At 39.1% G+C, this 23,085-nt stretch overlaps 1 protein-coding gene across 1 annotated transcript in view; it reads right to left on the bottom strand.

Moving 5' to 3' along the window:
* Positions 1-1,602: 1,602 nt before the first annotated feature.
* Positions 1,603-23,085, bottom strand: part of LOC128858223 (otoferlin-like) — a 192,099-nt gene continuing 170,616 nt past the window's right edge. Inside the window, exons 13-27 of the mRNA XM_054094303.1 lie at positions 14,949-15,105; positions 13,521-13,707; positions 13,363-13,458; positions 11,722-12,405; positions 11,444-11,641; positions 11,267-11,383; positions 10,852-11,205; positions 9,727-10,796; positions 9,286-9,655; positions 8,664-9,208; positions 8,260-8,506; positions 7,938-8,188; positions 3,888-4,126; positions 3,541-3,820; positions 1,603-3,459 (exon numbers count right to left, since the gene is read on the bottom strand). Coding sequence (XP_053950278.1) covers positions 3,279-3,459; positions 3,541-3,820; positions 3,888-4,126; positions 7,938-8,188; positions 8,260-8,506; positions 8,664-9,208; positions 9,286-9,655; positions 9,727-10,796; positions 10,852-11,205; positions 11,267-11,383; positions 11,444-11,641; positions 11,722-12,405; positions 13,363-13,458; positions 13,521-13,707; positions 14,949-15,105 — 4,976 coding nt within the window. The 3' untranslated portion in view covers positions 1,603-3,278. The remainder of the gene's footprint in view (positions 3,460-3,540; positions 3,821-3,887; positions 4,127-7,937; positions 8,189-8,259; positions 8,507-8,663; positions 9,209-9,285; positions 9,656-9,726; positions 10,797-10,851; positions 11,206-11,266; positions 11,384-11,443; positions 11,642-11,721; positions 12,406-13,362; positions 13,459-13,520; positions 13,708-14,948; positions 15,106-23,085) is intronic.

Below are 23,085 nucleotides of genomic sequence, written 5' to 3' on the forward strand. Positions count from 1 at the left end.
CGGTACAAAAATGAGTTTCGAACAAAGAGCTAATATCAAATTTTGTTTTCAAATCGGAAAAACGATTACCGAAACACTTGAATTGATGAAAAAAGTTAATGGCGATGATTGGTGGTTTACACGCTTCAGAGATGGTTGTGTGAACGTAAATGGCAATGAAAATACGGGCCGCCCGAAATCAGTAACCATGGAAAACTCCATCAAAATTGTTCGTAAATTTATCAAAACTGCACGTTTCATTCCGCAAAAGTTAACTGAAGACCAAAATTTGCTCAGAATTCAACATTCGAAAGACCTCATTAAAGAGGCGAGAAAATACGAGAACTTCCTTTACAACATAGTAACTGGTAATAAAACGTAGTGTTTCCAGCATGAAACTGAAACTAAGCGTCAAAGTGCTGAATGGGTGGCCCCACACGGGCCACCACCCAAAAATTGCGTTTGGAGAAGTCAAAAATCAAGTCGATGCTCATTTATTTTTACGATTCCAAGAGAATTGCCCGCAAGGAGTTCATGCCAACAGGCCAAACTGACAATGCAGTGTTCTATCTTGGCGTTTTGGAGCGTTTGTTGCATCGCATTTGTCGAATTCGCCCTGAATACCGCGAAGGAGGAAGTTGGCGCTTATTGCAAGATAATGCACCATCTCATCGATCCACCGGCGGGTATTCGCCAGGCATTGTACCTTTGGATTACCATCTGTTCCGATCAATGCAGTCAGCCTTTATTGTAAACCGGTTCACTTCTTACGACAGCATCGCAAACTAACTTAATGAATGGATCAAGTTAAAAGAACTCGAAGTTTTCGTCAGAGGAATCCGTATGTTGTCTGAAAGATGGAGTAAAGTTGTAGCTTCCAATGGCACATACTTCACATAATATCAGGTATTATTTAAATGTTTCAATAATTCGTAACTTGGGCTAAGAAAGGACGAAAACTTATTCCCATACCCACGCAGACTCAACCAATCTGCAATCAGATATTGATAACATTTTGCTTGGTGTCGTAAAAATAAACTATATTTAAAGGAAGTCTTTCCATTATCCTACGTCCTACCATTTAGGTGCCTCTCGGTTAGCCAGCAGAGGTGAAATTTCTGTCCTAGGTAATGTATTCGAGTCGAAATTTTGCTTTCAAAGCCAATTCAATTACAGCATTGCAAAATTTTATTCAAAACTCGCTTTCATTTGGGCTTTAAACTCAGATTTCACAGATCACTGATACACTTATATTTTACCTCACTTCTACGTTCTAAGTTGGAATGCGCAGTGTTTATTTGGAGGTTTCGCTATCTATGTAACATTAATAGACTTGAAAGAATTCAAATAAACTCCTCTTTATAAAACCATCTACGAGGTCTACAATGTCTACTAAGTCATTTTAAAAATACAAGCTGAACTGATGTTATAATTCACCACAAAAACATGAAAAGTTTAACATTATTATTAATAAAAAACGAGAATTAGGAGGCAATTTTTATTTTTCAGCAAAAGTCGATGATTTATCGTATTGTAAAAAAATATAAAAAAAAATATATAGATATAATTGATTTCTTCGTTATCTTAACGAAAACTTTTAGAAAATAAAAATTATGTGGCATCTCAAAAAAAAAATTTCGAAAATTTTTCTTCACCAAAAAAATCGTTTTAAATTAAATTAAAAAATATTCTTAAAAATTTAATAAATTAATAATTTTTTTTGTTGAACAAAAACAAGAGGCTGAAATTAAACTAAAAAGAGTTCTTAAAAATAAAATAAATAAAATTAAAAATAAAATAAAATTAAGAAAATCATAACATAATCAATATGTATTTTAGGGGCAAAAATTTCCGAAATGAATTCTTTTTTGCAAATCCCAATACCTTCAGGGCAAAGCTGTCGTAGTTACTTTAATTCGAATTTTCACTCCGTTTGAGACACCGTCACCTCTTCTTTCACCAAATTATAAAATTTTTCAACGAAATTCAAAAATCAAGCAGTTTGGCTGAAGCGTGAAAACAGATTATTGAATGCGGATGAAATATGCGAACTAAAAAAACAACGAATTCTCTATAATTTTATGTAAAACTGTGGAAATTTAAATTTTATTTTAACGAGTTTTTAACTCCAACGTTAAACACTTCATATATTCCGCAGCTTCCTTCGAGTTCATTTCTGCTTTAATTGACCAGTTTACATAGACGTCGGACCTAATGGACCTCTACCTATGTTTCCTCAATGGATCATTGGACGATATGTAACATTTGGAAGCAAATTCGGTAAGTCCGTTCATAAATGATGCAAAATTGGATGGAACGTTTTGGGCTTCAATCATTCCCTAAATTGGAATCACTACAGATAACTGCCGAGGTAACTGCTATTAAAGATGTAGTCGATTGCTTGCTGACTAGTGTAATATCTTATAAAAGGGGGTACACATTTATTTTGATAGCCAAGCGGCAATTAAGACTCTATTTTCCCTTTAGGTCATGTGTAGTCTTCGCTATCTAGTTAAGGTGGATTCCAACCCACATGAATATCGCAGAAGAATACAGAGCATACGAGATTGCTAGAGCATTTTTGATATGTTCTCTCCGTGCAAAGAGACATGAGGCTAACAAAGCCACATCTAATGGTGAGTTCTGGTGTTCTTAATCGCACACTTTTCATTGGGAATCCATGTGGGGTTGCTCAACATAACTTGGAGCTCCTTTCCTAGTAGCTTCTTGGAGTATAATGAAGTGAAATCAACTCAGCACTCATCAGTTGCTCAATTATTGCGAGACTACATAGCTTTCACGCACGTCACAAGAGTTATCAAGCGTGGATATTTGAAACGTCATGCAATTGTATTATTAGCTCACGTCGATTTGGTATCCTTAATTCATCATAGTCCCTGTTCGAATATATGCTTTGTTTCTAACCTCCTGTACTTATTTTTTTCGCCCCAGCACTGAGTCTTTAATAGTAAATACCAGAATAGATGACTGCTTTACTTAACTGTCAAGTGAGTCTTTGGGGGTCACACTATCAGGGTTTCCTTGGGAATTTAATCTAATCAAATCAACCTTATACTATTATAACGCAGAAAAGCTGTATCCTAATGTTTGAAAGAAAAATATTTGTTTAGAAAAGCTGATAGCCGAATATAGGTATGTGTATCAATGATTTCAAACCTTCCTACTTATGGTAATTGATAGGAAACTGTGTGACTGCTAAAACTCGTAAGCCAAAAGCTAGTCTTACTGTCGTCAGTGCTTGATCCGAAATCTGCACTCCTTTGGATATATTTTCTTTCTTAGGCGCCCAACAAACGTTTGACTGAGTATCCGGGCACTGAATAAACGAAGAGTATTAAGAATAAGCAAATACCGCACAACAGCAGTGCCTTGAGAATAGCCCATTTGTAATTGTGCCAGACGATGTAGCGTATAGATTTGAGCGGATTTAGGAACCACATGAACGAGGCGTCGGGGCGGCTATAAAGAATTTAGAGATGGAAAAAGAAATAATATTTGTTAAATAATGAAGACTAACTTATAATATAAATTTGGACTCACTTTGGTTTCTCCAGCGGATCCGGTTCACTGCGCCCATAACCCGCGGGGTTCTGTTCGGCCTCTTCCTTTGTAAGCAAATGGAACTCTGCTTCCACCTTACCGGTTAGCTCCATTTCCTCATTCTGTTTCTTCACATAGAATGGCCACCAACCACGCACCCGTTTCTGCTTGAAAATATTCACCGTGGGCAATGCCGTATCTGACTTGAGCATATCCAGCGTGCAGAGTTTAGAAGTTTTGGCGCCACGCGGAAAACGATTCAGATTGAAAGAAATAGCACCTGTTGAAAAAATAACTGATGATAGCAAAAGTCTATAAAAATTATAATGCATGTATCGGTGACGTACCAAGAAAGTCATCAGCAGAGAAGTGATCCGCATCCCATACTTGTAATTCCAAACGCGCTGGTATTTTTACCTCCGTCTCATCCCAACTGAATAGTGATTCGCGTCTCGAGAGCACAATGCGTTCCTCAGCCGCCAAGTATTCGAAGGGGAAGATGAAACGCCAATTGAAGTTGCCTTCGCCGGTGAGCGAACGATAGTGTATATCTGTAGATTGCATATCCTGCGGACCTGTGAGCCACCTGGACAAGAAAAAATTAAAAATTTTGTATGTTATTAAAATTGACGATTCATACTTATATATTAATTAATAGATTTATAAGTAGTGGCTAAGGGAGAGTGGAGGTTGATTGCAGAGATCAGAGAGGTGCTTACATTCTGTCAAAAATATATCGGGACTCGTTCGTTTAAAAAGCGCGCCTTACACATACAGTATGCCTCCATTTTTTTTACTGAAATGTTGGTACAAGTATCCTCTATAGTGTCGCAGAGTGTGAGCGAGATTTGTCAATTAGCTTGTTTTTGGCATTTAATTATATCAGTCAACCGCAGATGTGCTCTGCGATTTTCACTATAGATAAGAACTTCGAACAAAGAATTTGTCTTAAATTTTGTGTTTTGATCAGGATTTCGTATACCGAATCATTGAAAATGTTTCAGAAAGCCTATAGCGAGTGTGCTTTATCAAAAACACGTGTCTACGAGTGGTATAAGGCTTTTGCTGAGGGCACAGAAGGCGTGGAAGATTTGCCTCGATCTGGTCGCCCATCAACGTCTTCAACGGATGAAGACGTCCACAAAGTCAATAAAATGGTATTGGAAAATCATCATTTAAGTTTGAGGGAAGTAGCTCGTACCCTTAGCGAGTCTCACAAATCAATTGGCAACATTTTACACTATCAATTGGGCATGAGACGCGTGGCTGCTCGACTCGATCCAAGAGAGTTGAATTTCTTTCAAAAATATCATCGAAAAAAGGTGAATTCGGACTCAACGTTTATTTAGCGCTTCACAATAGTTGATGAGACATGGATATATGAGTTTGACATGCAAATCAGTCAGTAGACGGCTGAATGGCGCTATCCACATGAACCGAAACTCAAAAAACGTCAAAGTCGGTCAAAAGTGAAAATCATGCAACTCGTTTTCTTTGATTATCATGGTGTTGTGCACTCGGAATTCATTCCAAATTGTTCTACGGTAAATAAAAAATATTATTTGGAAGTTATGCAACGTTTGAGATGTTTGAGAACGTGCGCAGGAAACGGTCCAATTTGTGGAAAGAAAACTCATGGACCTTGCACCATGATAAGGCACTGCCTCACAAGGCTCATATTGTTAACACTTTTTTGACCAAAAACTCGACAAATATCATCGAACAATCCCCGTACTCATGGGATTTAGTCCCCTGCGACTTTTTCCTTTTTCCAAACCTGAAATTGCCACATCGCGGACGCTGCTTTGAGCTGATAGAGGTTATTAATGAGAATTCGCTGAAGGAGCTGAAGAAGATCTCTTTAAACCCGTTTAAAAGGTGCTTTGATGACTGGACTAATCGTTGGCATATGTGTATTGCTTCGAATGGAGGCTATTTTGAAGGCGACAAAATAAATTTTGATGATTAAGCAATTATTTTGCGTCTTATTCAACAATACCCGATACTTTTTTTACAGAATGTATCATATATCATACTCTTCAAGTGTTCTGACGTTCAGTGCACTAAAAGTTTTATTTACTAAGCGCTAAGTATTTGTCTCAGTTTGATGGCTTGGTTGGATCTTGCTGTCGTGGAGCAGCTGGTGTACTAAATAGAATATGGCTGGAACCCTCGCATGGTCTCTGCAGGCAGGGCTGAAAGATTAGGTTATAGTACTTGTTACTATATGCACAGTTATCTGCACATGATCGGGCTATGATCCACTGACTCTTGTCGTTTCTGCGGCACTCCCAGGACACTCCAATGCTAGTTCTCCTTGAATGCAGTACTATAGCGCGGGGAAAGTTGAGACATTTTGGCCATTTGCAGCCACAAGAAAGGCACAGACGGTCAGTTCAACCCAGCGTTGTCTTAAATTTAATAAAGGAATTGGGTTTGGATGAGGCACTGTGTTGGGTAGAGGCCACAAAAGGTCATAAATTCATAATCTAAGTGTCTGGGGATAATTTATAATTTTTGTTATTCAAGCAAAGATGTAGAAAGGATTTAAAAAAAATAATAAAATAAATTTATTGAAAGAGCGTTGTCACTACGCTTTAAATGCTGTGCTATTTAACGAACACATTATTTGCAAAAGCAAGTTTCCGATTGTTCTTATTCGTATTAGTGCTTCTATCATAGTCTAAAGATAAACTTCAAAAATAAAAGCAAAATTATCCATCCGAGTGATATTCTTCAACTTAAACTTGGGCCAATGGGATTTAAAAAAACATTGAACTGGTTTCTGCTTGAGCAATTGCTTAATTATTTTTGTTTGAACTGAATAATAATATTCTAAACCTTTTTATCTTTAATTTCCTGTATTTACTCTCGGGTACCCGAAATTTAATTAAAAGAGGGCCTAAATTTCGGGATCAACAATTACCGTTGGCAATGACACCTTCAGCTAACGATAGTGCTTGTTGCGCCTGGCTACCATTTATTTAAACCAAAACTTTAGTTCAGTAACTTGGGACTTTAGCTGCAATGTAGCAATTGGGAGTTGGCTTAATAGGTAAATTCGGGTTTTCATGGGTAAGAGCTGGATTATAATTTGTATGAAGAGCTTTGAACCAACTATTACACAGGCCTGTTGAGAATTCCTAACAAGTACAACATCAAGCCGCGAACCACAAATTGGAGTGCGAGCTCAGCCAAATACCCAACAAAGGATTTAAGTGCCAGATATGTATATACTAGGTTGTTTAATGAGTTTTGCGGTTCGATAAGAAAAAAAAAACAGAATTTTGCGGTTTGTAATACATTATATTAGTCTCCCTGAACATCAGAACACTTGTTCCAGCGTGATTCCGAATTTATGGATTCCATCCCTGAAGTAAGAATCTGTGAGGGCTGCAAAATACGCTTCCACAGCTGTTTTGACCTTATCACTTGATGAAAAACGCTTTTCATGCATGCATTTTTTTTTGGTTTGGAAAAATATGGAAGTCGCTTGGAGCCAAATCTGATGGATGCTCCAACAATTTGAACTTTAATTTATGAATTTTAGCCATTGTCAAAATACTCTTGCGACACGATGCATTGTCCTGATGAAAAATATTTTTTTTTCTTTTGCAAATTGGGTCTTCTTCACGATTTTTGTTTTCAGCTGGCCTAAAAGGTTAAAATAATATTCAGCATTTATTGTTTGCAAGTAATCCACAAACCAATTTCTTTCCCATCCCAAAAGACTGAAGCCAGCAACTTCTTGGACGATTTCTAGACACGAATTCGTGTCGGAGTCGAAGAATCAAGTTTACACCACTCTTTAGCCTTCAGTGTTTTTGTTCCATTGTTAGCGAATGCGGCATCCACAATGCACACAGTTTCTGAAACCCGATAATTCAGTCAAAATATTGCTTGTACTGCTCAGTGAGATGCCTAGGGATGAGGTGTCTGGATGTTATTTTCCAATACGAATTCTACGATTTCTAGTGTTGTTGCTGTTTTTAGACATCGTAGATCGTCTTCAAGGTCGTACAAGCACGTTTAAATTCAGCAACCCATCTTTCTACTATACTAATTGATGGCGAGAAGCCCTTTTACACTTTCAACACTCATTCATAAATTTCCTTTGCTTTTAAGCCTTCAAAAAATAAAAATTCAATCACCGTACGATACTTGACTTTTTGCATTATAGAAAATACTGTGACACGTGGGAACTAAATTACTTGTAATCAGATAATGAATTGACAGTTTGAAGTGATACTTCACGCACGTTCTTTTGAAGAGTGTACTAACATAACCAAAAAAATGATTAGCCTAGTAGCAACGCCCTCTCGAGCCGCGAAACTTATTGAACAACCTAGTATGTATGCATTATTAAATAGCGTAACCCGCTTAAATAAGTTGCTCACCCTTTTACATAAATGTCAGACATCTTTTCGCCCGTGAAGAAGGCATCATCTTCCAACACCACATCGTCTGTGTTCCATATCACCACGCGCAACTCATATTCTTTGGGCTTACGTGGGGATATGTCCACTGGCGGACCTGGTAGCGGCATATCCATAGGAAACATATCGACCCACATTTCAATTTTACCCTGCTCAATGCCAGGCTTTTCGGCATTATATAATGGACGTGATTCGATATATTCGGGAACAATCTACAAAGAAGAGAGTTGGTGTCATTTAGTACATACAAAAAATTAAAATGCTTTCTTTTTCTAATTTTCACCTTGCAGCCCACTTTGGGTATTTCACTCCACCTATGCAGCACCGCCAGAGCCAGATGTTCATCGCGATTTCTGCATGTGGTTGGGCCATTCCATGCTATTACTTCCTCATCGGAGAAGGTCATGCAATATTTGCCGATTGCCACACGGTCTTGAAAATAATGTGGCGTATCCAATTTGTTTTCTTTACACAACTTCGAGAGTATTTGCGTGGGCTTCATAGGGTCACGCCACTGGTTATAGCCACAGCTGTTGGAAATAAGCAGAAACAATTTATTTATTTAATATATAAAAAATAACAATAAGTTGTTATTTTACAATAAAAGGAGCTCTAGCTGCCAGCGCTTACGGCTCACAGAAAAAAATTGTATATGATTTGTTTAACATTGCACTCTTAGCCACTTACACTTCATATCTCAGAGCAATTCCACACGTTGCGCGATGTTTGCTATAATAGCGATTTTCTAAATCGATTCTCGTCTCACCGATTAGATCATCAGATCCCACCAAATCCCAGTCTAATATTTGCACGGTCAGCATTGAATCCTGTGGGAATGTTACTTCCACCTCGAAACACTTACCGAATATCGGATTCAGTTGTTTGCTGACGTAGTTCTCCTTATCGGATATTCTCTTATTACCCAATTGCAGCACAACGTATGGATCCGCTTTGCCATTCAAGTCCATGGGATGCAAGTCTGTGCCTTTGATTATGTAAACTCGTACAAGTACGTGAAGGGGATCATTGGCGGGTAGGTTGGGTACAGGCAACTCAGTGCCTTTTGGCGGTGGAAGTCTGTATACTTTTATGGCACCTTTAAAGAAGCCAACGGTACGGTTATCATCTTCGGTGGAGTCGCCAGTCTTTTTGCCGCGATAGAGTGGAAATGAGTGCAGCCACTCGCGAAAATTATTATATTCCGGTTGGGCCTCCAGCTCGTTGGGATATATCTAATAGGTAAGAAATGTAATAGGTAAAATAACTACTTTTTATTTATGTGGTTCTGGAGCTTTAGCTGTTCTGTTACCTGACACACAGCCGTAGAGTTCATGCTCGTCCTATTAGTTTGCTGGTTCGGTGACACCTTTTCGCTGCTAGGATCATGCTTGCCGCGCGTCACGCCAGCCATACCTTTTGGGCTCAATTTCTGCACTAGTTTAGCTCCCTTCATACCAAATTTTTGCACATTGGTGGGTGTGGTATTGGGCGGTGGAGTTAGAAATTTTTCGGAGGTGTGTGACTTTTCCGTTTTTGTTAAATCGATAAGTCTTTCATAGGACCAAAAATATTTGGTCCACCAATCGCGACTAAGCTCGTCGTCTTGATCCTGATCCTTTAATATTTCATTAAGGTTACTATTTTGGGAACCCTTCTTCTTCGATGCCTGCTTTTTGGCGCTAGAAAAGTGCATTAGAAATCATAAAGAAGTATAAGCGAAAACTACTTAAACTAATAGAAGTTCTCTTACAGCTTTGTAACACATGCCGCCCCGTAGAGTGTAAATTGATCACAGGATGAACGGCGATTACCATAAAAGTCCTTCATATTAGCTTGTTGCGCATTGGCCGCTATCATCGCTTGCATATTGAAGCCATCGACGAGATTACTCAAGCTGTCCTCACTCAACGGTGCGGACAGTATAATCTGACCACCCATTGTTTTGTATTTGGTGATGTCCTCTTTCGGTGGTGGCTTGTAAATATAACGATGTATAGAAGTGATCTGATGGGTGCCCACCAAAGTATATCTACCGAACGAGCGACAGTCTACACAACGTATAGTTATTGGAGGCGCATAGGTTTCCTCGAGTGGCAACTCCAGTTCTATTGATTTCAGCATGCTAGGGAAATTCGGATTTTTCTTTGCATTCTGTATAATGTTTGAGCTGAGTATTTTTCCCGAGCATTCAACATCGATGCGTGGTTTATCGACCGACATTAAATGTACACGTTTCAGGTCGCGCAAGCCCCAGAAGAGCACTTCTAATTTGAATTTCGCCAAGTGGGGACGCACCTCTTTTGGCACTGGAAAGATGGTACCCGGTGGTGGTGATGAATTTTTCTCTTTAATTTTCTCCTGTTGACTGCTTGGCAGTTGCTTGGGCTCGGTGAGACGTGGCATATCGGTGGACCCAATTTCAAGCATCTCGAAAGCGGCCAACAATTCACCGGCATTCTCATGTCCACGCACAATGTCAAACCATTCTAACGTGGGTGTAGTGTAAGCATTATCGCGTAGCTTTACACGTGGTTTCGCAATAGCGCGTCCAATGAACTCAGATTTTCCGACTTTATCTTGATCATAAATCTCTATGATAATGGTGGGTGGATCTTTCTTGATTTCATCTTTTGTGCCGAAGACTAGAATTTCATCAAAGACCAGTAGTTCATCCCAAGTGGGGCTCAATGTTTCTTCGATAACTTGTGTGGTCTTAGCAAATTCAGTAATATAGACAGTGGCATATGGGTCACTGAGACCGGAAGCGTCGGAGCCGATAAGCGAGCGCGCTTGATAAATGTGTGCGCGCAGTTGAAAGGTCTGCGAAATAAAAGGAGAGTTAGTAATAAGAGAACAAATGTTGCGCAGAGCTTACAGATTTCTCAAGATAATGTATGTTATTAGGCGCCATTGCGCCTGGTCTCTCCGCATTGCGTAGCTCATGTGATAGATCATAACCGATGGGCAGACCCTCGAAGAAATGCCCCTTATGACCGACAACGCCCAACCACAAATAAATGGATAGTTTAGCTTGTATAAACCAGCTGGCTGGACCTATCGATTGATTGCCAGGCAATCTTAAGAAGATGGTTTGTATCTTAGCGCAGTGCACGCCGCACTCTTCTTCCATATTAGAGTAAATCAATTCGCGGGCGGACATACGATGATAGGCATAACGCTTACCATTGGCAATAAGCCATATAAAAATATCCGGTAACGAGTGTTGAGGCTACGGTGTAAAAAATTGCATTTAAATGCTTAGCAGTAGAAGAACTGTTTGGTCTACTTACATCGTCGATAAGAAATTTCAGTTTTTGTTGGAACGTTTGTGCGGTTTTAAAGCGTTCCTTGAGCGAACTGCGCGTTACCAAAGCACGCAGATTTCGTGCCAAGTTGCCAAGATTTTCCTATGTGAATGATATGTTGAATTTGTATGTCTTTAAAAATATACTATTAATGATATTTACTATTTCGCTTTGGCATAGTTTAATGCGCTCTTTGTCCAACTTTGTTTTGCCGCTGCCCGGTCCAACAGCATTCGCTTTCGTAATACTAAGATAGCGCGTACATGCCGATGCTAGGTCCTCAAGAGTGGCACGTAGACGCACTTCTGCCTTAACGTCTTCCTCCTCAATAAGTTTACTTGTCTTCGTCAAACCCTCTTCCTGCACAATGAATATTTACATTAATGGTATGCAGTTGTGCAAATCAATTCCTAGATATATGTATATGTGCTTAAACCTACCAGTTTCTCTGACATTTTCGATAGCATATTACTATTGTACATTCGTCGCCTCAGATCTGGCAGTGTGCATCTTACATCCATGCATGGTTTGTAGTCCCAGTAAGGCAGATAATAATGTGACTTATCGTGGCTGATGGGCTTACAAGCGTTTGTAACGCTGCTGAATGAAGTTGTGTCGACCGTTTCTAGCACACAGCCGTCCTCACCATCTTCTGTGGCCGTCGAGAAGCTTTCATTATGACCGTCTAGCGAGTTACCCGCATTACCCATACTCAACTCAAAGAACACCGTCTTATCGCTGACTTTCTTATCCAACATTGATGCTTCTATAATAGAACCGAAAAGGAAAAATTCCTCATTGCGTGAGTAGGAGGACTCCGAAATTGGGTATGCCGGCTCGAGTTCAACATTTTTCTCTGTGGTCATTTCGATGTTGTCGGTAATTTCAGTGCGTATAGCGATTAGTAGACGTGCGCGATAACTGACTCCTTCACCCAAGCCAGTGTTTAGGTTGGAGTGTTGATCGAGTAGCGTATAGTCGCGTGTAGATCCATAGAGATGTATGAACGAGGGGCCGAAAGTGGGAAGAAAGCCTCTATCGCCATCATTGGATACTTGTTTGAGATCAATGTAATGGGTGCCGATAATGGCAGGTTTCATGGGATCAGCATCACGCAGTTGAATCTAAGAGAGAGAGGGAGAGAGAAAAAGAGAGAGACAGAGAGTTAAGTACATGCTGTTTGAGAGAATACAGAAGGGGCGTCTATCGCAGTACCACTCCACACCAATTCCAATAAATTAATGTGACAGCTCAAGGAATGTAATTATAGAATTTTGTCTAGCCCCAGATGCTAGTCGCCTTACTACTGTACTGGGTTGCCCATATTCGACGGACCCAACGGATTTCGATGACTCTTTGGGCCCATTCCAATCGACGAGACTTGTCCGCAGGCAACAATCTTTGCGTCAATTGAATCTTATACGGGAATAAATGCAAATCAATGCGGATAATTCGTTGTAAAGTGGTCCAAGCAATGCCCAACTGCTGAGAACGGCGATTTTGGGATGTCTTTGACGCCTTGGTCGGTTTTGATTTGGCCTCTTTGGATTAGAAAGAGCATCACCAGTCGAAAAACTGTCGTACAAATGTTTAATGGTGTTCTTAGAAGGCGCACTTTTCACATTATTTAATTTTTTATACGCACGTTCAGTTTTCACAATTGACTTCTTTTCTTGAATGTAAATTTCAACAATTTGGGAGCGCTTGCGTGGCGTGTACTGTTCCATGGTAAAAATCTGCTTGGACTGACGCTTCCATCGCGGTATGTCTTTAAGCGATCTGACGTCTCTGTCAAAAGAGACAGGGTTGCCAGATGGGTCCGTCGAATATGAGAAACTCTGTATTGTAATTATTTATATATCTTTTCTAATTTTTTCATTGTTTGCGATGACCTAACCTGATTTTTAATTTTTGCTTACAAAAGCTGAATAATTGTCACTCTCTTTTTAGCTCTCTCACACCATTAATTTACAATTAACATACATTGCGTCATAACTTATACTCAATTCTCTACTTCAGCCTGGGAAATCTTATATTTATTCTATAACTCTTAGTAAGTTTCTGACTTTGAAGTTACTTACCTTAATACGTTGGCATAGTGGTGGAAACATTTCGGTAAACACCAATTGTTCATTCCAAACTGGTGCATACGCATTCTTCTTGACTGTGGTTTTCCCCTTTGTATGATATAAAAAAACTATTTCAGAGCCTTTTGAGGTTATAAAGTCTGCTAACTTACCATCAGCCCTGCGAAGGAGACTTGCACATAGGGGCTGACCAAATCCTTCGATTCGCCAGTAAAGGCTTTCTTCACATTCGCCATAAGCGAAGAATTCATGCGAGGTAAGCCATCAGCGCGGTATATTTTCACAATAAACTTGGCACGTTGTCGCTCGATGGGTACGCCAACGGGTAGCAGTAGATTGCTGGTTTGAACAGAAACATGGAAAATTCAATAAATAAATTCCGTATTGGCTACTCCATTCAAGGGAATGCTGTATTAAAGCTTTATCAAATTCCTTTCATTTATTATTCGATCATATGATATGTAACTAATTTTCCTGCCGGGAGCGAGGTACCCGACTAGAATTACAGTGAGGCATGCCGAAGAATCAGTTAGGCCCGAATTAGGCAGGCCTTACTGAGGCACGCCTCACTATTACCTTACCAGGCCCACGTTAGGCAAGGCAAAGATTGGCATGCCAGAACAATACCAAATTTGGTTGTGGTCACGAAAATCTGTGGCAGTGTCTCACTTAGGCATAAATTGGAATCCCTAACTAATTTGTAGAAGGGTATCGGGAGTATTACCGAAGTTCGGTTTTTCGAACCTGCGCCTAATGAGGCAGATGTGTGGCGATACCTTTCGGAACTTGGGCATAGTTTGGCTGCCTTATGAGGCGCAAATTTGGAATGCGGTCTGCTTTATTTGCGCCTAATCACCGCCTTACCAAAATTTCTAGTCGGGTACTGTTATCGGTTTTGTAGCTTGGCAACAAAACTGCGTACGCCTCTGGATGAACAGCTGGTACACGAAAACTGAGTTACCACTAGTTTCTTATGAAATGAATCGCTTCTCAACCGAAAAACATATTTCATTCATATAAATTTAAATAAAATGTGGTATTTGGAATTTGAAACAAGTATAGTGGAACTTTTTAAAAACAACAACACTAAAAAATCTAGATGAATTATGAGGGTTTTCAGAAATGTGTCGTAGGTGTCGTATTCTTGCATGCCATCAACTTTAAATAGCTAAGAAAATATTCTGTGGGCTCACAAAGTATCGTACAAGAAACTTTATGGATTTTCAGACAGTTCAATAAGTAGTTGGCTGTAGTTTCGAATCCTCTAAATATTTATTTAGTAGCTAAAAACTTCAGGACATATGACAATACGACACTTATTACAACTTAAGAATCGTCGAAATATCTCATGCATTTCGCTCATTTTCTGTTATCAGAAAAATCACAAAAACTCCTCAGCGTATGCCTATAACGAATATTGTTATAAAAGGTGCACATTTTGGGTAGCTCAGAGGTTCGTGTCATCTTTCCCTGTATCCTTTTCTGCTTTTGTCGACTAGTGCCCTTTTAAGGCCTTCATGAATTTGATTTTCATGTACTCATATGCAATGTTGTGTGAAACTTAAACAAAATTCACTTACGCTTCGATGTCATCAGGATCTTTTTCAGATTTTTGAGGCACCTTCACGGTATCACCTTTGCCAATTATGCCAATATCACATTTCAAATAACCTTTTGGGCCACTATAAAAATCATCTGGATCGGAGAGCAACGCCCATTTGTGGTAGAATTGGTGATCTGTAGAAAAATTCGAAAATTAATATTTATTCGTAATTATAAAATAGTAATGAAGTTTGATAAAAAAAATGAATAAAATGCGTAATAGTAGAGGAAAAAAACATGCAAACATTCAGAAAGTAATTCGGTGCTGAAAAATTAACTGCTGCCCAGATACACACATGCCATACCATATGTGTATTTATGTATGTAACAGAAATACGAATATGAAAAAGTATTTACACATGAAATGCTATTACATGGATACTGGATGGCTATGGTGGACATTTATATGTAAAAGACTTGAAAATTAATCTGTATCGATTGATAGAAGAAAGATGAATATACTCAATTTGAAAATAGCGTATCAAATGGAGACAAAAGAATCCACTTTTATAGAAAAAAAAGCAACATTGATGGATATGTCTGAACATTTTTGATTTTGTTTTTCTTGTATTAAAGTTTACTACTTTCCGTTACTTTATTAGATATGTAATCGCTAAAGTATTATCAAGTGCGCATAAATTTACCTAATGAAATAAATTTCACTTTCAATAAAAAATATATTTATAACCCATTTATTTATTACTTATTAAAAACTTCCCAAACAGTATTTTTTTGAGTTAGGTAGGTAGGTAAAATGGCAAGAGTGCCACAGGCACACTTCAAGTAGCACTTACGTGATGTGTGGACCATTACTTGTGCAAAGAAAAGTGATGGGAAGAGAAAACCTTCTACAGCCATCCAGCGCTGTTAATGTAGTGGAGGAGAGAAAAGGGATCTAGGCTGGAGAATTTCTTCACGTCATCCCCAAAGGGCACGCTAAGGAATCTGAAGCGCCTAGAGCCGGACATTTGCAGTGAAAATGTTCAACAGTCTCTTTCTCTTAAGGACCCATACACCATCTGCACTAGGGGTTGTACGGAATTCCAAGCTTCTCCGCATGAGTACCGATCACCCAGTGACCAGTGAACACCGCAATGAGTTTGGAAATTGAATGGCGAGGGATTCCCATCACCTTTAGGGGTCTATTTCTATTGTATTGAGGCCATAGTGTTTTCGAAATAGCGAACGATGAGACAGACCTCCATCTGTCTTGCGCTTTTCCTAGAAAGAAATTATGTAGTTTCCCTTTAACAACGGACAAAGCGACACCGATGTCTGCGAGGGGGACAGCTGAAACCGGTTCTGTCGACCCCTTCCTGGCAAGCTCGTCGGCAATTTCATTTCCCTCTATATTCCTGTGCCCAGGAACCCAGATAAGGGAGATGTTTCCTGCTCGATCGAGATGTTTGAGTTCCTCTTTACAGGAGTTCACCAGAAGAGAGCTGCAATACGGCGACGACACTGCCTTGATCGCAGCTTGGCTATCGGAAAAAATATTAATGTCTCCCTCCCAACAGCGATCTTGAAGTATTTTGCGTGCCTGCAGGATCGCGAAGACCTCCGCTTGAAAAACGCTGCTCGTTTCCGGCAGTTTAAAAGAGACCGAAATGCTGGCTGATTCAGAAAAAAACTCCGCTCCCAATCCAGATTCCATTTTGGATCCGTCAGTGAAAACAGAGGTACCTATATCCGTGCCGAGTTAAGTTGCTGCAAAATTTTTAATATCTAAATATGGGGACTAGTCCCTGGATGCCGGGATTAACGATATTCCGAAGTCCCCATGATCGAAACAATCAAGAAAAAAAATTACATCTCTAATACTTAACAACGTGTACTAGGTTGTTCTATGAGTTTTGCGGTTCGATAAGAAAAATACAATTTTATGGTTTGAAAAGCACTTTATTATTCCTTGTGCATCAATACACTTGTTCGAACGAGATTCCAATTTATGAATTCCGACCCTGAAGTGAGAATCCAGAACGGTTAGGTTAGGTTGTGGTGGTAGTCGGCCTGCACAACCAACTCACTAAGACCTTACAGGTCCGTTGTGGTACCACTGGTACCACGGGAACCAGTTTGTGGCTCTTATGAAACGTAGAATTGATCCCAACCCCAGGCCAGACAGCTCTGTAATAGAATGAAAAATGTGTTTGCCTAGACAGCCTGCTCTGATTTTAGCTAGGGCTGGACAATTGCAAAGGAAGTGCTTAACTGTTTCTTCCTCGTCCTCATCTCTGCAACTTCTGCAATATTCATGTGAGAAAACTCCTTGTCTCGAGGAATGCCCTGCCAAAAAGCCAGTGACCGGTTAAACAAGCCACGACCATCAAGATATTATCTCTTGAGAGAATAAGCAATTTCTTTGTTCTTTTCTTGTTTATTTGCGGCCATAGTAGCCTAACTGTTACACATGTACTTTCATCTCTCTACGACCTATTGGCCTCTGGAAGGGTTGCAAAATACGCTTCCACAGCTTTTCTGCCCTTACCACTTGATGAAAAACGCTTTCCACACATAACTTTTTATAGGTTTGGAAAAAAATGAATGTTGCCTAATCTGGTGAATACTGAGAAACTATTTGAACAATGAATTTTAGCAAATGTCAAGATGCTTTTGTGACACGATGCATTGTTCCGATGAAAAAAATTTGTTTCTTTTGCAAACTGGGGGGTTTTCACGAATTTTTATCTGCAGTTGGTCTAAAAGGTTAAAATAATTTTCAGAATTAATTGCTTTATCGGTTTGCAAGTAATCCGGAAACAAAATTCCTTTCGCATTCCAAAAAACTGATGCTGACACTTTCTCGCTCGATTTCTAGACAAGAACTCGTTTCGGAGCCGGAGAGTCAGGTTTACACTACTCTTTAGGCTCATATTTTGGCTTAGGGCCATGGACATAGATTCAAGTCTCATCCATTGTGAAGAATCGATGCACGAAAGTGGATTTCCTTTTGAAAACGCGTTCAACGTTGCTGACAAAGTCACATTCGAATGTGTTTTTGTTCCACTGTTAGCGGATGCAAAACTCATTGTGCACACAGTTTCTGAAACCCAATACTTCTAGGCTTACACTGCATAGGGCTTCTACAAAATCTCTTTCAATCACGTGACGATTTTCCAATACGATTTCCTGTATTTTTTCTACGATTTCTGATGTTTTTGCTGTTTTTGGACGTCGTTGGCTTCAAGACTTGTACGACCACGTTCAAATTCAGCAACCCCCCATCTTTCTACTGTACTAATTGATGGCGAAAAGTCTTTATACTCTTTCGACATTCGTTCATAAATATCCTTTGCCTTTAAACCTTCTGAAAATAAAAATTCAATCACCGCACGATACTTGATTTTTTGCATTGTAGAAAGTACTGTGACACGTGGCTACTAAATGGCGTGCAATCAAAGAATGAATTCACGGATTGAAATGAAACTTCACGTAGCAGCAACGTCCTCTCTTATCGAAAAACTTATTGAAGAACCTGGTAGATACTAGGACAACAATTGCTATTTCGATCACTTGTATCACTGTACAGCTATTCCTCGAGATATTATACAGAATTTGAGTTACACGAGTTTTTACCAATTTTCGTAAAAAGGACAAAATAGTAACTATTTATCAGATATTTATTAATATAACTAAGCTATCTGCAGAATCCGTTTGCTGTCTGCTCTTGAAAAGTGGAAATATATAAGACATTCACCGCTAGACACAGTGAAATACATAGATGAACTATTATTTGAAAGCCCTTTGGATGACGAATGTCTTCTGGTACTCCATTCAAAGTCAATGAAAAATCTAGTGGCAGCCAAAGAGGAAGAAAATTGTGAGGATGCATCTACACAGAAACATGGTTTAAAATGGCGAAAGAGTTGGAAGGTTATTTTGCCGTCAGAAATCCCTGTACAGCCCAAAGAGAAATATTTGCAGAAGAACTAAGTAAGTATTTAAATCCTGAATGTACCATCTCGAAGTACCGGGAAACAACAACATGAAGAAATTGCTAGTGACAATGATCCTTTGCGGAATATTAAATTAATAACATTTTTAGATAACAATAACAACTGTAATTATCATAACTAGTAGTGGATTAATGAATTAATGAATAGATGTCATTACCTAAACATATCTGAAGTTTCAATTTGCACCAACCAATCCTAAGAGCGAAGTGCAAACCTCTATTCATTCCATTCCAACTTCAAATGCCCAAACTGTAAGTTTCTCACAACAACATATATTTCCTGTGGTAGTTTCCTTTATTTTTTATTTTTGTATGAGCTTCTGTAACCAGTTGAAAACGTGACAACTCAACGTTATCGAGATCAATTTTCATTCATTACAATGTATCAACAGGCCAAGCAGCGCGTGCTAAGGTAAGGGTAAGAAGTGCTCAGTTGGGAAGCACCATTTAGGTGGTTTATTTAACAGATTTAGCTTCAGGTGATTACTTTCTGCTGTCATCGATACGGTACGTGTTTGCAGAGCATCACTTCGTTTTCTACGGAAACGTGAAAAATAGCTAAATGATTGGTTTGGCTGCATGTGATAACCGCCACTTTGAATAAAATATAAAATTTCCTACCAGTCCGAATTAAAAGCGGGTGTTTGTTTTTATAAAAAAGAGATTTAGTAGGTTCTATTGGAAATGTAATCGAATCTACCTATGAAGTTATAAAAAAAAATTATTGAGAATAGTCATACTAAAATAAAAATAGAACCATCGCCGGACTCTTCTTTGCTTTTCTTCGATGTCAAAAAGCTGCCGAAATAGCCGGGGACATTTGCGAAGTGTATGGAGAAGGTGCCATAGGCGAGTCTACAGCAAGGAATGGCTTGTAAAGTTCCCGCAGCGGAAGGCGTCTCAAATTACGGTCGCCAATCCAGTCGTGAATCGGCGGAAAAAATGAACTGCAATCATAAAACGATTCTCAATCACCTTAGGTAGGTAGGTGAAATCGTTGAAGTGTTTGTCTGGCATTCCTTAAGTAGCTCTGAAGCGCCGTTTTGATACCATTATGAGATCTCCAACAGGCATATTTCTACAGCCAGCCAGAGCTGTTGGTATAATGGAGAATATTGATGGGACTTAGGTTGGCGCACTGCCCCAGGCTGTTGAAGAAAGGAGCGTCCAGTGACCTTAGTCGTCTAGCTACCAAACACGGACATTTATAGAGAAAGTGGTCTACAGTCCCCTTCTCTGAAAGGTCCCCTCAGCTTCTGTCATGTGGGTTAAATGGTAACCCTAGCTTTTCCGCGTGGGTGCCAATCGTCCAGTGACCACAGCTACGAGTTAGGAAATTGAATGGTGAGTAGTCCAAAGGAGTCCTTCATAAATTGTACTGGGCCCAAATGGGCTTGATTATGGGAGAAAATGTTAATATCTCCCTCGCTCCCGGGTTCCCTATCAATCACCTTAGTTCAATGGGATTTACCGACAAAATGAAAGTCTGGGTACCTCACGAGCTCAACGAAAAAACAACACGCAGTCATAAACTGCGCTTTTTGTACCGAATCCAGGAGGTACGCCATAGCCGAGAACCAAGCCGAATGTTCATGTGTATGTTGGGACTTGGAGGGCATGGTGCATTGGATAATGCTCGAAAGCAATGCCACGGCAAACAGGGAGCTCTACATTACCCAGCTACACCGCGTGAATGAGGTTATTCGTCTGAAAAGACCTGATCGACATGGTTAAACTATACTCTTTCACGACAACGCCAAACCGCATGTAGCAAAAGTCGTCAATGCCGCACTCTAGGAGCTCGAATGGGAGGTCCTTCAACATCCGCCGTATTTTTTGGACCTTGCACCGACCGATTACCATCTTTCCCGATTCCTGTGAAACCATATGAAGGGCGTTACCTTCGATAACAAATAGGTCCCTAAAACCTGGCTCAACATCTTCTTTGACACCAGACCAGGCGATTTTTAGCGGAACGGCATCAACGAATTAGTCAAGAGCCGGGAAGAGGTTGTAAACAACTAAGGCAAATATATAATTGATTCACTTATTGATATAATTATTGTTTTTTGTTTAAAAAAAAGTCTTCGGTAAAAACGCTACGAACTACAACCTAATATTATACCTGTTTTCTAATATTTTTCGGGATTTAAAACTCTAGAAGAATTTTGCTTATTCAGAATAGATCGCGACACAGATTTTGAATTTCAAAACACCAAACATGAGCTCTATCAAACCAACTCATCTAACATTTCATTCAATTTGTTCCTCACCTACCGAAACATCATGTTTTCAAGACTCTATCTATGACAACAATTATCAGTTTCAGTGAAATGTTTATAATCCGCTCAGTAATACTGCTACCACAATTACGAAGGTCGGCCTAAGAAGGAAGAGAAATCATTGAAGAAAGGATTATAACTGAAGCGCAATCAATGAGCCACCTGCTGCTACTGAAATAATTCCAAAATTATTCTTGGAAAATGTTTTAGCATTCGACAATTGTCAACGCTCAAGCTGGCTATCAAGCTATCTTCTTCGCAAGTGGCGCAGTAAATGCCTAAGCCATTTGATGTGAGTTGAACAACGGACAGCGCAGGTTTCATCCTCATGATAATCGTCGCCAATTAGAAACACTAAGTGCTGCCAAGACCTTCTCCAAATTCCCATGGCCGCCGGTTTGACGTACCGGAACGACCCAGAGTTCTCTGAATTTTCCGACCAGGGGCTGGCCCTGTCTCCACTTGGGTTTTCCTATAAAAGTAGGTAATCCTTTGCTGCCATCCACAGTTGTGTAGCCAGTTGAGCCTTTGAGTTTCTGTTTATTGCGTTATTTCTATGCCGTAGTAAAAGCTCTTGCCATGACTTTAGTGTTTCGATGATGTCTCCACCGCTTGTAGAAGAAGTAAACTTGAGAGGTATTAGTATAACCTAAAGGGTATCGATAAATCGACCTGAGAAATAGCGATAGAAATAATTAAATAACGTGAACAATGTATCAGCAAATAATTCCACAATTTTTGTTCAGTAAATTTCATTATCAGATATCTGTTTATCAGATATAAGGAAAAACTTTCAGTAGAAAATAAAAATAGTAATGCTCGTATAAAATAAATTTGCTCGCATATGTAGCTAATAAATAATGTGGCTAATAAATAATGATTTATACATTTTTACTCAATATCACCTTATACATCCCAACTCTATCCTTTGTGATCTTTCACTGCTGGATGTATTAAACATTTACCCTGACTTATTAACTCCTTCAGAGCGCAAGCTGATTTCTCTTTCACAGTTTCAACGGGCTCTTTTTGAAGCATAATTTTTCCTAAAAAACAAGGAGTGCAGGACGGATTATCTACCATTTAGATTCCGTAGTTGTATAGAAACCGATTGTAGGATAATGCAGAATAAGCTGGCGCAATTTCTTGCTGTATTGTTATGCCTAAACTCTGGCAAAAAAAGGAACCGACTAATCTTTTGCAACCGAAGGCTATGGCTACTCTGATTTGCGTCTATTTATAGCCACACAAAAAAACGCGCTAATTTCTAAATTATGTTAAAGTGTTAAAAAATAATTTTTTGTTCCTAAAGCAAGGATTCTAACTGAAGACTTCATCACAGAAGGTTGAGCAAAAAATGTATATTGAGAATAATCTTTTACCTTTTATGAACTAATAACTCTGCAAAATACGTAAAAATATTGGCATTACAGATAAAGCAAATGGAATTGACAGACAACGGGTTTGTAATAATGCAGATAAGTATCAATGAAGGATAACTGCTTGTTAAAAGCTAAGTGCGAAGAAAATTGAATAAAAGCTCAAACTCAGCGGGCGATAAGTGCAAAACAAAGTACAGGCCAATCAAACAGACATATTTTATTATGCACACTGGCGAACATAAAAATAAGGACAAGCAGCATTTGCAGGGCAGGCTACTCTTACTAGTTATTATTATAAATTTTTAGTGTACAATAAATATGAGATTTTGCTTTTACACGTGTTTCATTTAACTATTTATTATTATACTTTAATTTTTTATAATAATTTTTTTGAGGGCTTAGAAAATTAATGTTAATATTAAATATTTTCTAGAAGATGTACGATGGTGGTAAACTAAAGTTTATGTAATTAAAAAGTGTGTAATTTTGATGAAAA

Source organism: Anastrepha ludens, chromosome 3 (genome assembly GCF_028408465.1).
Source record: "Anastrepha ludens isolate Willacy chromosome 3, idAnaLude1.1, whole genome shotgun sequence".
In the NCBI taxonomy this organism is placed as follows: domain Eukaryota; kingdom Metazoa; phylum Arthropoda; class Insecta; order Diptera; family Tephritidae; genus Anastrepha; species Anastrepha ludens.